This window comes from Oncorhynchus mykiss, chromosome 4 (genome assembly GCF_013265735.2).
Source record: "Oncorhynchus mykiss isolate Arlee chromosome 4, USDA_OmykA_1.1, whole genome shotgun sequence".
Lineage (NCBI taxonomy): Eukaryota > Metazoa > Chordata > Actinopteri > Salmoniformes > Salmonidae > Oncorhynchus > Oncorhynchus mykiss.
This window is the reverse complement of record NC_048568.1, coordinates 45,641,548-45,658,685: the sequence shown is the minus strand read 5'-3', so window position 1 is coordinate 45,658,685 and position 17,138 is coordinate 45,641,548. Positions and strand designations below refer to the sequence as shown.

The following is a 17,138-nucleotide window of genomic DNA, read 5'->3' as shown; positions in this document are numbered from 1 at the left end:
GCTACCTGATGCTAAGTGTACTTTATGTTTTGTCATGCGATCGATAAACTTACACAAACACTTGGATTGCTTTCGCTGTAAAGCATAATTTCAAAATCTGACACAACAGGCTAAGCAGTGTTTTCCTATATTGCACTTGTGATTTCATGAATATAAATATTTATAGTAATATGTATTGTATGTAGCGCTATGCTATTCAGCGGTTGTTGATGACACTTATCCCGATGTCGGGATTGCAGCCATAAAAAGTTAAACTCAGTTTTTTACAATTCCTGACATTTTAATCCTAGTAGAAATTCCCTGTCTTAGGTCAGTTAGGATCACCACTTTATCTTAAGGATGTGAAATGTCAGAATAATAATATAGAGAGTGATTTATTTAAGCTTTTATTTCTTTCATCACATTCCCAGTGGGTCAGTAGTTTACATGCACTCAACTAGTATTTGGTAGCATTGTCTTTAAATTGTTTAACTTGGGTCAAACGTTTCGGTTAGCCTTCCACAAGCTTTCCACAATAAGTTGGGCGAATTTTGGCCCATTCCTCCTGACAGAGCTGGTGTAACTGAGTCAGGTTTGTAGGCCTCCTTGCTCGCACACGCTTTTTCAGTTCTGCCTACAAATTTTCTATAGGATTGAGGTCAGGGCTTTGTGATGGCCACTCCAATAACTTGACTTTGCTGTCCATAAGCCATTTTGCCACAACTTTGGAAGTATGCTTGGGGTCATTGTCCATTTGGAAGCGGCTTCTTCCTTGCTGAGCGGCCTTTCAGGTTATGTCGATATAGGACTCGTTTTACTTTGGATATAGATACAGATGTACCTGTTTCCTCCAACATCTTCACAAGGAATTTTGCTGTTGTCTGAGAATGATTTGTACTTTTCGCACCAAAGAACGCATCTCCTTCCTGAGCAGTACGACAGCTGCCTGGTCCCATGGTGTTTATACTCGCGTACTATTGTTTGTACAGATGAACGTGGTACCTTCAGGTGTTTGGAAATTGCTCCCAAGGATGAACCAGACTTGTGGAGGTCTACAATTATTTTTCTGAGGTCTTGGCTCATTTATTTTGAATTTTCCATGATGTCAAGCAAAGAGGCACTGAGTTTGAAGGTAGGCCTTGAAATAAATCCACAGGTATACCTCCAATTGACTCAAATGATGTCAATTAGCCTATCAGAAGCCTCTAAAGCCATGACATTTTCCTGGAATTTTCCAAGCTGTTTAAAGGCCCAGTCAACTTAGTGTATGTAAACTTCTGACCCACTGGATACAGTGAATTACTGTAACGGTTGTCTGTGGTGAAGAAGGTGAGGACCAACGCAAAGCGTGGTAAGTGTTCATATTCTTTAATAGAACTCAGAACACTAAAATAGAGAACCAACAAGAGAACAAAATGAAACCGAAACAGTTCTGTCTGGTACAGATACGAAACAGAAAATATTCACCCACAACTCAAGGGTGAAAACAGGCTGCCTACGTATGGTTCTCAATCAGGGACAACGATTGACAGCTGTCTCTGATTGAGAACCATACCAGGCCTAACACAGAAATCCCATACTAAAACAAAGACATAACAAAATAGCTAAGGTCAGAACGTGACAATTACAAGTGAAATGTCTGAACAATTGTTGGAAAAAATTACTTGTGTCATGCAGCAAAGTAGATGTCCTAACCGACTTGTCAAAACTATAGTTTGTGGAGTGGTTGAAACAACAAGTTTTAATAACTCCAACCTAAGTTTATGTAAACTTCCGACTTCACCTGTATATGTACCACTATATTCACCTGTATATGTACCACTATATTCACCTGTATATGTACCACTATATTCACCTGTATATGTACCACTATATTCACCTGTATATGTACCACTATAATCACCTGTATATGTACCACTATATTCACCTGTATATGTACCACTATAATCACCTGTATATGTACCACTATATTCACCTGTATATGACCCACTATATTCAGCTGTATATGTACCACTATAATCACCTGTATATGTACCACTATATTCACCTGTATATGTACCACTATATTCACCTGTATATGACCCACTATATTCACCTGTATATGTACCACTATATTCACCTGTATATGTACCACTATAATCACCTGTATATGTACCACTATATTCACCTGCATATGTACCACTATATTCACCTGTATATGACCCACTATATTCACCTGTATATGTACCACTATAATCACCTGTATATGTACCACTATATTCACCTGCATATGTACCACTATATTCACCTGTATATGTACCACTATATTCACCTGTATATGTACCACTATAATCACCTGTATATGTACCACTATATTCACCTGTATATGTACCACTATAATCACCTGTATATGTACCACTATATTCACCTGCATATGTACCACGATATGCACCTGTATATGTACCACTATGTATTCCTCAGGGTCAGTAGTTATATACAGGGTCAGTAGCTATATACAGGGTCAGTAGCTATATACAGGGTCAGTAGTTATATACAGGGTCAGTAGTTATATACAGGGTCAGTAGCTATATACAGGGTCAGTAGCTATATACACGGTCAGTTCCAGGTTCAGTAGCTATATACAGGGACAGTAGCTATATACAGGGACAGTAGTTATATACAGGGACAGTTCCAGGGACAGTAGCTATATACAGGGTCAGTTCCAGGTTCAGTAGCTATATACAGGGTCAGTTCCAGGTTCAGTAGCTATATACAGGGTCAGTAGCTATATACAGGGACAGTAGTTATATACAGGGTCAGTAACTATATACAGGGTCAGTAGCTATATACAGGGTCAGTAGTTATATACAGGGTCAGTAGCTATATACAGGGTCAGTAGCTATATACAGGGTCAGTTCCAGGTTCTGTAGCTATATACAGGGTCAGTAGCTATATACAGGGACAGTAGTTATATACAGGGACAGTTCCAGGGTCAGTAGCTATATACAGGGTCAGTAGTTATATACAGGGTCAGTTCCAGGTTCAGTAGCTATATACAGGGTCAGTAGTTATATACAGGGACAGTTCCAGGGACAGTAGTTATATACAGGGACAGTTCCAGGGACAGTAGTTATATACAGGGACAGTTCCAGGGTCAGTAGTTATATACAGGGTCAGTAGTTATATACAGGGACAGTTCCAGGGTCAGTAGCTATATACAGGGACAGTTCCAGGGTCAGTAGTTATATACAGGGACAGTTCCAGGGTCAGTAGTTATATACAGGGACAGTTCCAGGGACAGTAGTTATATACAGGGACAGTTCCAGGGACAGTAGTTATATACAGGGACAGTTCCAGGGTCAGTAGTTATATACAGGGACAGTAGCTATATACAGGGACAGTTCCAGGATCAGTAGTTATATACAGGGACAGTTCCAGGGTCAGTAGTTATATACAGGGACAGTTCCAGGGTCAGTAGTTATATACAGGGACAGTTCCAGGGTCAGTAGTTATATACAGGGACAGTTCCAGGGTCAGTAGTTATATACAGGGACAGTTCCAGGGTCAGTAGCTATATACAGGGACAGTTCCAGGGTCAGTAGTTATATACAGGGACAGTTCCAGGGTCAGTAGCTATATACAGGGACAGTAGCTATATACAGGGACAGTTCCAGGGTCAGTAGCTATATACAGGGACAGTTCCAGGGACAGTAGTTATATACAGGGACAGTTCCAGGGACAGTAGTTATATACAGGGACAGTTCCAGGGTCAGTAGCTATATACAGGGACAGTAGTTATATACAGGGACAGTTCCAGGGTCAGTAGCTATATACAGGGACAGTTCCAGGGTCAGTAGTTATATACAGGGACAGTTCCAGGATTCCAGTCAGTCATCACCAAACCCCTCCGTGCTCTCATACAATCTATAGATGTGTCATTCATTATTATCTCATTTAGTTTCATTGGAACTCTTATGACACACCAAAACCTTCCTCTTGAAACGTCCTCGTGGGTAGGGTGCTATCTCAACTCATCTTTCTACGATTCCTCACTTCCTGTCTCTTCTCCTCCTATCTCCTCGCCAGTTTTCTCCAATGGGTTTTGAGAGGTGAGGGGAGGATTTAAGGAATCAAGGTTTTGATGGCTAGTTTCAGACAGATCCCGTCACCAGGACAGAGAGAAGTGTAGTTTTTCAGGAATAAAAAATATATATAAACAGTTTAATTTAAGACATCAGCGAGAGGAAATCACCTGCACCACAAAGATGTATAGAGAGTTTACCTGGTTTATTAAACATGTATATATTATCATAGTATTTATGGAGTTAGTTGAGCTCTCTATGTACAGTAAATTGCTTTGGAAATTACTGTCAATGTGCAGGCTGCAGAGAACACACTATACATTCAGTATATGACTGATTGGGAATGGATGGAGTTACAGTGTATCCTAGCTCCCTGTCTCTCAGTGTTACAGTGTATCCTAGCCCCCTGTCTCTCAGTGTTACAGTGTATCCTAGCCCCCTGTCTCTCAGTGTATCCTAGCGCCCTGTCGCTCAGTATTACAGTGTATCCTAGCCCCCTGTCTCTCAGTGTATCCTAGCGCCCTGTCGCTCAGTATTACAGTGTATCCTAGCCCCCTGTCTCTCAGTGTTACAGTGTATCCTAGCCCCCTGTCTCCCAGTGTATCCTAGCCCCCTTTATCCCAGTGTATCCTTGCCCCCTGTCTCCCAGTGTATCCTAGCCCCCTGTCTCCCAGTGTATCCTAGCGCCCTATCTCTCAGTGTATCCTAGCCCCCTGTCTCCCAGTGTATCCTAGCCCCCTGTCTCCCAGTGTATCCTAGCGCCCTATCGCTCAGTGTATCCTAGCCCCCTGTCTCCCAGTGTATCCCAGATCCCCTGTCTCCCAGTGTATCCTAGCGCCCTATCTCTCAGTGTATCCTAGCCCCCTGTCTCCCAGTGTATCCTAGCCCCCTGTCTCCCAGTGTATCCTAGCCCCCTGTCTCTCAGTGTATCCTAGCCCCCTGTCTCTCAGTGTATCCTAGCCCTGTGTCTCTCAGTGTTACAGTGTATCCTAGCCCCCTGTCTCTGTGTATCCTAGCCCCCTGTCTCTCAGTGTTAGTGTATCCTAGCCCCCTGTCTCTCAGTGTTAGTGTATCCTAGCGCCCTGTCTCTCAGTGTTAGTGTATCCTAGCCCTCTGTCTCTGTGTATCCTAGCTCCCTGTCTCCCAGTGGTGAGCTATTCTGAAAGCCCATTCAGTCTAGCTAAGTCGCAAATGGGTCCCTATTCCCTAAATAGTGCACTGCTTTACAATAGAGACTCTTGGGAATAAGGTGCTATTTGGGACACACCTTAGGCAGTCTCTAGACTTCAACGTGATTACTGTTCCTGTCTGTTTTATGACACAGCTAGGACCAGCTAGGACCTTCATAAAAGATGTTGTGAAATCTGCCACACCTTCTCACCATGGTTTCACTCTGACTGGGAGGTAGGGAGTTGGGGTTAGGGTTTGTGTGTGTGTGTGTGTGTGTGTGTGTGTGTGTGTGTGTGTGTGTGAGAGAGAGAGATCTGGCTAGCTTGGTAGAATACAGTTGATTTGGGTAGGTGGAATACAGCTGATCTGGCTAGGTAGGTAGAATTGGGTTGATCTGGCTAGGTAGGTAGAATTGGGTTGATCTGGCTAGGTAGGTAGAATTGGGTTGATCTGGCTAGGTAGGTAGAATTGGGTTGATCTGACTAGGTAGGTAGAATTGGGTTGATCTGACTAGGTAGGTAGAATTGGGTTGATCTGGCTAGGTAGGGATAATTGGGTTGATCAGGCTAGGTAGGTATAATTGGGTTGATCTGACTAGCTTGGTTGAATTGGGTTGATCTGGGTAGCTAGGTAGCATTGGGTTGATCTGGCTAGGTAGGTAGAATTGGGTTGATCTGGCTAGGTAGGTAGAATTGGGTTGATCTGGCTAGGTAGGTAGAATTGGGTTTATCTGGCTAGGTAGGGATAATTGGGTTGATCTGGCTAGGTAGGTATAATTGGGTTGATCTGACTAGCTTGGTTGAATTGGGTTGATCTGGGTAGCTAGGTAGCATTGGGTTGATCTGGGTAGCTAGGTAGCATTGGGTTGATCTGGCTAGGTAGGAAGAATTGGGTTGATCTGGCTAGGTAGGTAGAATTGGGTTGATCTGGCTAGGTAGGTAGAATTGGGTTGATCTGGCTAGGTAGGGATAATTGGGTTGACCTGGCTAGGTAGGTAGAATTGGGTTGATCTGGCTAGGTAGGCAGAATTGGGCTGATCTGACTAGCTTGGTTGAATTGGGTTGATCTGGGTAGCTAGGTAGCATTGGGTTGATCTGGCTAGGTAGGTAGAATTGGGTTGACCTGGCTAGGTAGGTAGAATACAGTTGATCTGACTAGCTTGGTTGAATTGGGTTAATCTGGGTAGCTAGGTAGCATTGGGTTGATCTGGCGTAGGTACGTAGAATTGGGTTGATCTGGCTAGGTAGGTAGCATTGGGTTGATCTGGCTAGGTGGGTAGAATTGGGTTGATCTGGCTAGGTAGGTAGAATTGGGTTGACCTGGCTAGGTAGGTAGAATTGGGTTGATCTGGCTAGGTAGGCAGAATTGGGTTGACCTGGCTAGGTAGGTAGAATACAGTTGATCTGACTAGCTTGGTTGAATTGGGTTGATCTGGGTAGCTAGGTAGCATTGGGTTGATCTGGCTAGGTAGGTAGAATTGGGTTGACCTGGCTAGGTAGGTAGAATACAGTTGATCTGACTAGCTTGGTTGAATTGGGTAGATCTGGGTAGCTAGGTAGCATTGGGTTGATCTGGCTAGGTAGGTAGAATTGGGTTGATCTGGCTAGATAGGTAGAATTGGGTTGATCAGGCTAGGTAGGTAGAATTGGGTTGATCTGGCTAGGTAGGTAGAATTGGGTTGATCTGGCTAGGTAGGTAGCATTGGGTTGATCTGACTAGCTTGGTTGAATTGGGTTGATCTGGGTAGCTAGGTAGAATTGTGTTGATCTGGCTAGGTAGGTAGAATTAGGTTGATCTGGGTAGCTAGGTAGCATTGGGTTGATCTGACTAGCTTGGTAGAATTGGGTTGATCTGGGTAGCTAGGTAGCATTGGGTTGATCTGGCTAGGTAGGTAGAATTGGGCTGATCTGACTAGCTTGGTTGAATTGGGTTGATCTGGGTAGCTAGGTAGCATTGGGTTGATCTGGCTAGGTAGGTAGAATTGGGTTGACCTGGCTAGGTAGGTAGAATACAGTTGATCTGACTAGCTTGGTTGAATTGGGTTAATCTGGGTAGCTAGGTAGCATTGGGTTGATCTGGCGTAGGTACGTAGAATTGGGTTGATCTGGCTAGGTAGGTAGCATTGGGTTGATCTGGCTAGGTGGGTAGAATTGGGTTGATCTGGCTAGGTAGGTAGAATTGGGTTGACCTGGCTAGGTAGGTAGAATTGGGTTGATCTGGCTAGGTAGGCAGAATTGGGTTGACCTGGCTAGGTAGGTAGAATACAGTTGATCTGACTAGCTTGGTTGAATTGGGTTGATCTGGGTAGCTAGGTAGCATTGGGTTGATCTGGCTAGGTAGGTAGAATTGGGTTGACCTGGCTAGGTAGGTAGAATACAGTTGATCTGACTAGCTTGGTTGAATTGGGTAGATCTGGGTAGCTAGGTAGCATTAGGTTGATCTGGCTAGGTAGGTAGAATTGGGTTGATCTGGCTAGATAGGTAGAATTGGGTTGATCAGGCTAGGTAGGTAGAATTGGGTTGATCTGGCTAGGTAGGTAGAATTGGGTTGATCTGGCTAGGTAGGTAGCATTGGGTTGATCTGACTAGCTTGGTTGAATTGGGTTGATCTGGGTAGCTAGGTAGAATTGTGTTGATCTGGCTAGGTAGGTAGAATTAGGTTGATCTGGGTAGCTAGGTAGCATTGGGTTGATCTGACTAGCTTGGTAGAATTGGGTTGATCTGGGTAGCTAGGTAGCATTGGGTTGATCTGGCTAGGTAGGTAGAATTGGGTTGATCTGGCTAGGTAGGTAGAATTGGGTTGATCTGGGTTGTTAGGTAGCATTGGGTTGATCTGGCTAGGTAGGTAGAATTGGGTTGACCTGGCTAGGTAGGTAGAAAACAGTTGATCTGACTAGCTTGGTAGAATTGGGTTGATCTGACTAGCTAGGTAGCATTGGGTTGATCTGGCTAGGTAGGTAGAATTGGGTTGATCTGGCTAGGTAGGTAGAATTGGGTTGATCTGGCTAGGTAGGTAGAATTGGGTTGATCTGGCTAGGTAGGTAGAATTGGGTTGATCTGACTAGCTTGGTTGATCTGGGTAGCTAGGTAGCATTGGGTTGATCTGGGTAGCTAGGTAGCATTGGGTTGAACTGGCTAGGTAGGTAGAATTGGGTTGATCTGGCTAGGTAGGTAGAATTGGGTTGATCTGGCTAGGTAGGGATAATTGGGTTGACCTGGCTAGGTAGGTAGAATTGGGTTGATCTGGCTAGGTAGGCAGAATTGGGCTGATCTGACTAGCTTGGTTGAATTGGGTTGATCTGGGTAGCTAGGTAGCATTGGGTTGATCTGGCTAGGTAGGTAGAATTGGGTTGATCTGGCTAGGTAGGTAGAATTGGGTTGATCTGGCTAGGTAGGTAGAATTGGGTTGATCTGGGTAGCTAGGTAGCATTGGGTTGATCTGACTAGCTTGGTAGAATTGGGTTGATCTGGTTAGCTAGGTAGAATTGGGTTGATCCTGGTAGCTAGGTAGCATTGGGTTGATCTGGGTAGCTAGGTAGCATTGGGTTGATCTGGCTAGGTAGGTAGAATTGGGTTGACCTGGCTAGGTAGGTAGAATACAGTTGATCTGACTAGGTAGGTAGAATTGGGTTGATCTGGCTAGGTAGGTAGAATTGGGTTGATCTGGCTAGGTAGGTAGAATTGGGTTGACCTGACTAGGTATGTAGAATTGGGTTGATCTGGCTAGGTAGGTAGAATTGGGTTGATCTGGCTAGGTAGGTAGAATGGGGTTGATCTGACTAGGTAGGTAGAATGGGGTTGATCTGGCTAGGTAGGTAGACTTGGGTTGATCTGGCTAGGTAGGTAGACTTGGGTTGATCTGGCTAGGTAGGTAGAATGGGGTTGATCTGGCTAGGTAGATAGAATGGGGTTGATCAGGCTAGGTAGGTAGAATGGGGTTGATCTGGCTAGGTAGGTAGACTTGGGTTGATCTGGCTAGGTAGGTAGACTTGGGTTGATCTGGCTAGGTAGGTAGAATGGGGTTGATCTGGCTAGGTAGATAGAATGGGGTTGATCTGGCTAGGTAGGTAGAATGGGGTTGATCTGGCTAGGTAGGTAGAATTGGGTTGATCTGACTAGGTAGAAACGGTGGGGCTTACTCTAAAGAAAAGCTCTATGTAGAAAAAAGTTATGATATTTAAAAAATGCATAATTAATCAGGTGCTCGTAAAACCGCTGACATGCAATGTAGCGACAATCTCACTCTGAAGAGGCATGTGCCCTTGTTCACTCTGAAGAGCAGTGTGTCAGTCGACCACTAGAGGGGGGTGTTGTCTCTCTCTCCAGGGTTAATCCAACCGAGCCTTCCATCAGTATAGAGACCTGTGTGATGAAAGGTAGTAATTATACCTGTGAATAAATATTTCATATATTCAGGGATGAAGCGGTAATAGGGTGGGACGTACTTATGTAGAGGACATTATCATCCCTTACAGTCAGAGCAGTTGTTGTTGTTCACATACTCTAGATTTACAGAAACCTTGAGGCCCCAGGGTTAGTCCCCATGCAGCAGACACCTTGAGGCCCCAGGGTTAGAGTCCTCACCAGCAGACACATTGAGGCCCCAGGGTTAGAGTCCTCACCAGCAGACACCTTAAGGCCCCAGGGTTAGAGTCCTCACCAGCAGACACCTTGAGGCCCCAGGGTTAGAGTCCTCACCAGCAGACACCTTGAGGCCCCAGGGTTAGATTCCCCAAGCAGCAGACACCTTGAGGCCCCAGGGTTAGATTCCCCAAGCAGCAGAAACCCAGACCATGGGGTTAGAGTCCCCATTGAGCAGAAACTCAGGCCCCAGGGTTAGAGTCCCAAACAGCAGAAACCGAGTCCCCTGGGTTCGAGTCCCAAACAGCAGAAACCGAGGCCCCTGGGTTAGAGTTCCCATGCAGCAGAAACCGAGGCCCCTGGGTTAGAGTTCCCATGCAGCAGAAACCGAGGCCCCTGGGTTAGAGTTCCCATGCAGTAGAAACCGAGGCCCCTGGGTTAGAGTCCCCATGCAGCAGAAACCGAGGCCCCTGGGTTAGAGTCTCCATGCAGTAAAAATATTGAGGCCCCTGGGTTAGAGTCCCCATGCAGTAAAAATATTGAGGCCCCTGGGATAGAGTCCCCATGCAGCAGAAACCGAGGCTCCTGGGTTAGAGTCCCCAGCAGCTAAAACCAAATCCAAGCATGAATAATGTAACAGGATTCCTCTCTGTCAGATCAGATAAAAGCTGTGCTAGTTAGCCTGCCAGGCAGAACTGTGAACACACATTAAAAATACATGATTCTCTCTCTCTCTCTCTCTCTCTCTCTCTCTCTCTCTCTCTCTCTCTCTCTCTCTCTCGCTCTGCTGCTGGGGGAAGTGTTCACCTGTTTATCTACGAGATTATAGTTACTCTAAGGGGTTAATTTATTTAGAATTCTAGGATTTGGAGGTTGAAGGGTGTGATTCCAGACTAGGTTGAAGGGTATGATTTCAGACTAGGTTGAAGGGTGTGATTCCAGACTAGGTTGAAGGGTATGATTTCAGACTAGGTTGAAGGGTGTGATTTCAGACTAGGTTGAAGGGTATGATTTCAGACTAGGTTGAAGGGTGTGATTCCAGACTAGGTTGAAGGGTGTGATTTCAGACTAGGTTGAAGGGTGTGATTTCAGACTAGGTTGAAGGGTATGATTTCAGACTAGGTTGAAGAGTATGATTTCAGACTAGGTTGAAGGGTATGATTTCAGACTAGGTTGAAGGGTATGATTTCAGACTAGGTTGAAGAGTATGATTTCAGACTAGGTTGAAGGGTGTGATTTCAGACTAGGTTGAAGGGTGTGATTTCAGACTAGGTTGAAGGGTGTGATTTCAGACTAGGTTGAAGGGTATGATTTCAGACTAGGTTGAAGAGTATGATTTCAGACTAGGTTGAAGGGTATGATTTCAGACTCGGTTGAAGGGTGTGATTTCAGACTAGGTTGAAGGGTGTGATTTCAGACTAGGTTGAAGGGTGTGATTTCAGACTAGGTTGAAGGGTGTGATTTCAGACTAGGTTGAAGGGTGTGATTTCAGACTAGGTTGAAGGGTGTGATTTCAGACTAGGTTGAAGGGTGTGATTTCAGACTAGGTTGAAGGGTGTGATTTCAGACTAGGTTGAAGGGTGTGATTTCAGACTAGGTTGTAGTTTATTGTTTTCAGACTAGGTTGAAGGGTGTGATTTCAGACTAGGTTGAAGGGTGTGATTTCAGACTAGGTTGTAGTTTATTGTTTTCAGACTAGGTTGAAGGGTGTGATTTCAGACTAGGTTGAAGGGTATGATTTCAGACTAGGTTGAAGGGTATCATTCAGATTTTTAGAAGTCAGAGCAGATGTAATACTTCTATTGTAAGGACTCAATCAAAAGAGCAGGCGATGCAGCTTATTTCCATATCTAACACCTGTTTATGTTTGTGACTAGAATGTCATGCAAAGATCATTGAACAAGTGACCACACAGCCTTCAGAGAGGAGGCGCTGTACCTGACCTGATTTCACTGACGGAAGTAGTGAGTTTTCAGTGATGCTGAGGCGGAGAGAGAGCGAGATGGAGGAAGGGAGATGAGAGAGGGAGGGAGGGGGGAGAGAAAAAGAGGAGGGTGAAGTGTGCGAGAGGTGAGGGAGAGAGTTGGTGAAGTGAGATGGAGAGAGAGAGAGAGAGATGGACTGAGTGAGGGGTACAGAGCTCCGCCCCCTTGCTAGTCTGTCACCTGTTCTGTTCCCCTCTCTCTCTCTCTCTCTGTGTGTCAGTCAGAGCTATCTGCTTCTCATCACTCAGCTGTAGAAGGGGCCAAATCAGAGTCACATCTGGTCTACAGCTGTTACTACCTGTTACCTGTTTCACATCCTTCCTGACAACATTGTTGGAGCCTGGAGGAAACAGGAGGAAGGTAGAGCTGCGGAGCAGTACAGAACAAAGCATCTTAACCTAAGGACTGAGCCAGGACCAGGAGAGCAGTCACTATGAGCTCTGTCATCAGAACAGACAGGAGAATGTAGGCTTCAGGACTGTGGATGGGACTTGATTTTGAAGACGTGCAGATTTGGCTCTTACTGCAACGTAAGGGGACAGTAAACTCGAAGGACGGACAGACAGCCTGTCAGAAAGACAGATATGACCTCACCAAACGGAGAAGACAGAGACCCTGAGATAGAGCTTTTTGTCAAGGTAAGATGTGTGTGACAGGTGTGTGTAGTGTAGTAGTGGACAGTGTGTGTGTGTGTGTGTGTGTGTGTGTTCTGTAGTGTAGTAGTGGACAGTGTGTGTGTGTGTGTTCTGTAGTGGAGTAGTGGACAGTGTGTGTTCTGTACTGTAGTAGTGGACAGTCTGTTCTGTAGTGGAGTAGTAGACAGTGTGTGTGTGTGGGTGTGTGTGTGTGTTCTGTAGTGTAGTAGTGGACCGTGTGTTCTGTAGTGTAGTAGTGGAGTAGTGGACAGTGTTTGTGTTCTGTAGTGTAGTAGTGGACAGGTGTGTGTGTGTGTGTGTGTGTGTGTGTGTGTGTGTGTGTGTGTGTGTGTGTTCTGTAGTGTAGTAGTGGACAGTGTGTGTGTGTTCTTTAGTGTAGTCGTGGACAGTGTGTGTGTGTTCTGTAGTGGAGTAGTGGACAGTGTGTGTGTGTGTGTGTGTTCTGTAGTGTAGTAGTGGGCAGTGTGTGTGTGTGTGTGTTCTGTAGTGTAGTAGTGGACAGTGTGTGTTTAGAGTTTCAACAGCAACAGGTTCTGCTGAGGTCGACCCACGAGACACCAATACTCTAGGTGTTAATGGCAGAGTAACACAGCCTTCTCCGACCTGCCCTATGGCTATAGCGGTAAAACACTATCCTACCTTGTCCACTGTATATCCTCATACACACTATCCTACCTTATCTACTGTATATCCTCATACACACTATCCTACCTTATCTACTGTATATCCTCATACACACTATCCTACCTTATCCACTGTATATCCTCATACACACTATCCTACCTTATCTACTGTATATCCTCATACACACTATCCCACCTTATCTACTGTATATCCTCATACACACTATCCTACCTTATCTACTGTATATCCTCATACACACTATCCTACCTTATCTACTGTATATCCTCATACACACTATCCTACCTTATCTACTGTATATCCTCATACACACTATCCTACCTTATCCACTGTATATCCTCATACACACTATCCTACCTTATCTACTGTATATCCATGGTACACACTGACGTCCAACTGTATCCTTCCTGGTTCTGGACCGTATGCAGGATCAGTTTGGGCTTTTAAATCATAATGATGAAGAGGGGAGGGGGGCTGATCCTGGATCAGTAACTGAGATACTAAGTGAATACAGGTCCTGATATCAGCCACATGATATCTGCTGTTGAGTTCTCCACAACCCCCCTGGAGGACTAGACGAAGGTTAAGAATCAGTGTGCAGCCAGCCATGTAGCCTGAAAGTCAGCTGACATGGTCTCAGGGGACAACAGACACATCACTGACATGGTCTCAGGGGACAACAGACACCTCACTGACACAGCTGACATGGTCTCAGGGGACAACAGACACATCACTGACATGGTCTCAGGGGACAACAGACACATCACTGACGTGGTCTCAGGGGACAACAGACACATCACTGACATGGTCTCAGGGGACAACAGACACATCACTGACTGTTCTCCACTGTACACGCTCCTTGTTTTAAGAGCTATGATCTGAAGGTAAAAAACAGAGAGTCCAAGGCTGAGAACCAGACATGCTGCATCTGTTCCCCATGCTGCCCTGGGGGACCTGCCCCATCTGTTCCCCATGCTGCCGTGGGGGACCTGCCCCATCTGTTCCCCATGCTGCCCTGGGGGACCTGCCCCATCTGTTCCCCATGCTGCCCTGGGGGACCTGCCCCATCTGTTCCGCATGCTGCCCTGGGGGACCTGCCCCATCTGTTCCCCATGCTGCCGTGGGGGACCTGCCCCATCTGTTCCCCATGCTGCCCTGGGGGACCTGCCCCATCTGTTCCCCATGCTGCCCTGGGGGACCTGCCCCATCTGTTCCCCATGCTGCCCTGGGGGACCTGCCCCATCTGTTCCCCATGCTGCCCTGGGGGACCTGCCCCATCTGTTCCCCATGCTGCCCTGGGGGACCTGCCCCATCTGTTCCCCATGCTGCCCTGGGGGACCTGCCCCATCTGTTCCCCATGCTGCCCTGGGGGACCTGGCCCATCTGTTCCCCATGCTGCCCTGGGGGACCTGCCCTATATAGAGGGAGTGACAGACATCACATGGACCAGCGCTGCATCTGTTCCCCATGCTGCCCTCGGGGACCTGCCCTATATAGAGGGAGTGACAAACATCACATGGACCAGCGCTGCATCTCATAGGATCCAAGCTAACTCACATCACACATGTTAAAGGACCCACATATTAAGGTCAGGAAGAGGGGGTTCACACACTAAGGTCAGGAAGAGGAGGCTCACACATTAAGGTCAGGAAGAGGAGGTTCACACATTAAGGTCAGGAAGAGGAGGCTCACTCATGTTAAAGGGTAGAGGAGGTTCACACATTAAGGTCAGGAAGAGGAGGCTCACTCATATTAAAGGGTAGAGGAGGTTCACACATTAAGGTCAGGAAGAGGAGGCTCACTCATATTAAAGGGTAGAGGAGGTTCACACATTAAGGTCTGGAAGAGGAGGCTCACACATTAAGGTCAGGAAGAGGAGGCTCACACATTAAGGTCAGGAAGAGGAGGTTCTCACATTAAGGTCAGGAAGAGGAGTCTCACACATTAAGGTCAGGAAGAGGACTATTGATTTGAAGAGATTCTGATACTACTTAAGATTAGACAGCTCACAGTGCTTTAGCCTCAACTAAATCTCTCTTCTGAGACAAGGGGATTGACCTGGAATTGATTCACCTTAGTGTACCGTGGACAGTGGGTACTATCAAAACAAACCAGGGCACCCTCATGGTAAACATCCTGGTCTCTTTGGTAAGAGGAGATGAGAGTTGTAGTAGGTTCATCAGGTCAATGTATCAGGCCCGTGTATCAGGTCAGTTCAGTCCAGTGCCCTAATATCAGGTTGGTGCAGGTCAGTCTATCAGATCTGCTGAACCACTGCTCTGAGAATCCATGACTAGCCTGGAGTTTATTCACCCCAAGGGATTGTGGGTAGTGGACACGCACCATAACAAACCTGGGCAACTTCCTCTAATTTGATTGTAAATGTTTTGGATTTGAACAAACTGTCATCTCTCCAATGAACTTCAGGTCATTCCAGTTGAGTTTAATCCTGTGCTTTGTACCCTGTTTGTCTGTTGTCAGTCCATCATCCTCAGGTCAGTCTTGTCAACCCATCCTCAGGTCCGTCTTATCAGCCCCTCCTCAGGTCAGTTCGTCGTCAGCCCCTCAGGTCAGTCTGTTGGGTCAGTCTTATCAGCCCCTCCTCTGGTCAGTCTGTTGTCAGCCCCTCCTCTGGTCAGTCTGTTGTCAGCCCCTCCTCTGGTCAGTCTGTTGTCAGCCCTTCCTCTGGTCAGTCCGTTGCCAGCCCTTCCTCAGGTCAGCCCTTCCTCTGGTCAGTCCGTTGTCAGCCCTTCCTCTGGTCAGTCTGTTGTCAGCCCTTCCTCTGGTCAGTCCGTTGCCAGCCCTTCCTCAGGTCAGCCCTTCCTCTGGTCAGTCTGTCGTCAGATCAGTCCGTTGCCAGCCCTTCCTTAGGTCAGCCCTTCCTCAGGTCAGCCCTTCCTCTGGTCAGTCCGTTGTCAGCCCTTCCTCAGGTCAGTCCGTTGCCAGCCCTTCCTCTGGTCAGTCTGTTGTCAGCCCTTCCTCTGGTCAGTCCGTTGCCAGTCCGTTGTCAGCCCTTCCTCTGGTCAGTCCGTTGTCAGCCCTTCCTCTGGCCAGTCCGTTGTCAGCCCTTCCTCAGGTCAGCCCTTCCTCAGGTCAGCCCTTCCTCTGGTCAGTCCGTTGCCAGCCCTTCCTCAGGTCAGCCCTTCCTCTGGTCAGTCCGTTGCCAGCCCTTCCTCAGGTCAGCCCTTCCTCTGGTCAGTCCGTTGCCAGTCCGTTGTCAGCCCTTCCTCTGGTCAGTCTGTTGTCAGCCCTTCCTCTGGTCAGTCTGTTGTCAGCCCTTCCTCTGGTCAGTCCGTTGCCAGTCCGTTGTCAGCCCTTCCTCTGGTCAGTCTGTTGTCAGCCCTTTCTCTGGTCAGTCCTTTGCCAGTCTGTTGTCAGCCCTTCCTCTGGTCAGTCCGTTGCCAGTCTGTTGTCAGCCCTTCCTCTGGTCAGTCCGTTGCCAGTCTGTTGTCAGCCCTTCCTCTGGTCAGTCCGTTGCCAGTCTGTTGTCAGTCCTTCCTCTGGTCAGTCCGTTGCCAGTCTGTTGTCAGCCCTTCCTCTGGTCAGTCCGTTGCCAGTCTGTTGTCAGCCCTTCCTCTGGTCAGTCCGTTGCCAGTCTGTTGTCAGCCCTTCCTCTGGTCAGTCCGTTGCCAGTCTGTTGTCAGCCCTTCCTCTGGTCAGTCTGTCGTCAGCCCTTCCTCTGATCAGTCCTTCCTCAGGTCAATCTGTTGTCAGCCCTTCCTCTGGTCAGTCCTTCCTCAGGTCAGTCTGTTGTCAGCCCTTCCTCAGGTCAGTCTGTCGTCAGGTCAGTCTGTTGTCAGTCCTTCCTCAGGTCAGCCCTTCCTCTGGTCAGTCCGTTGTCAGCCCTTCCTCTGGTCAGTCCTTCCTCAGGTCAGTCTGTTGTCAGCCCTTCCTCAGGTCAGTCTGTCGTCAGGTCAGTCTGTTGTCAGTCCTTCCTCAGGTCAGTCCGGTTTCAGTCCTTCCTCAGGTCAGTCTGTTGCCAGTCTGTTGTCAGCCCTTCCTCTGGTCAGTCCGTTGCCAGTCTGTCGTCAGCCCTTCCTCTGGTCAGTCCTTCCTCAGGTCAGT

At 47.0% G+C, this 17,138-nt stretch overlaps 1 protein-coding gene across 2 annotated transcripts in view; it reads left to right on the top strand.

Annotated features, from left to right (window-relative positions):
* LOC110510406 (chloride intracellular channel protein 5) overlaps positions 1 to 17,138 on the top strand; it is a 60,607-nt gene that overhangs the window by 25,148 nt on the left and 18,321 nt on the right. The window contains exon 1 of one of the 2 annotated variants that reach the window (XM_036976439.1): positions 12,094 to 12,413. The exons of the other annotated variant lie outside the window; for it this stretch is intronic. Coding sequence (XP_036832334.1) covers positions 12,360 to 12,413 — 54 coding nt within the window. The 5' untranslated portion in view covers positions 12,094 to 12,359. Of the gene's footprint in view, positions 1 to 12,093; positions 12,414 to 17,138 lie in introns of those variants that run through there. 2 annotated transcript variants of the gene reach the window in all.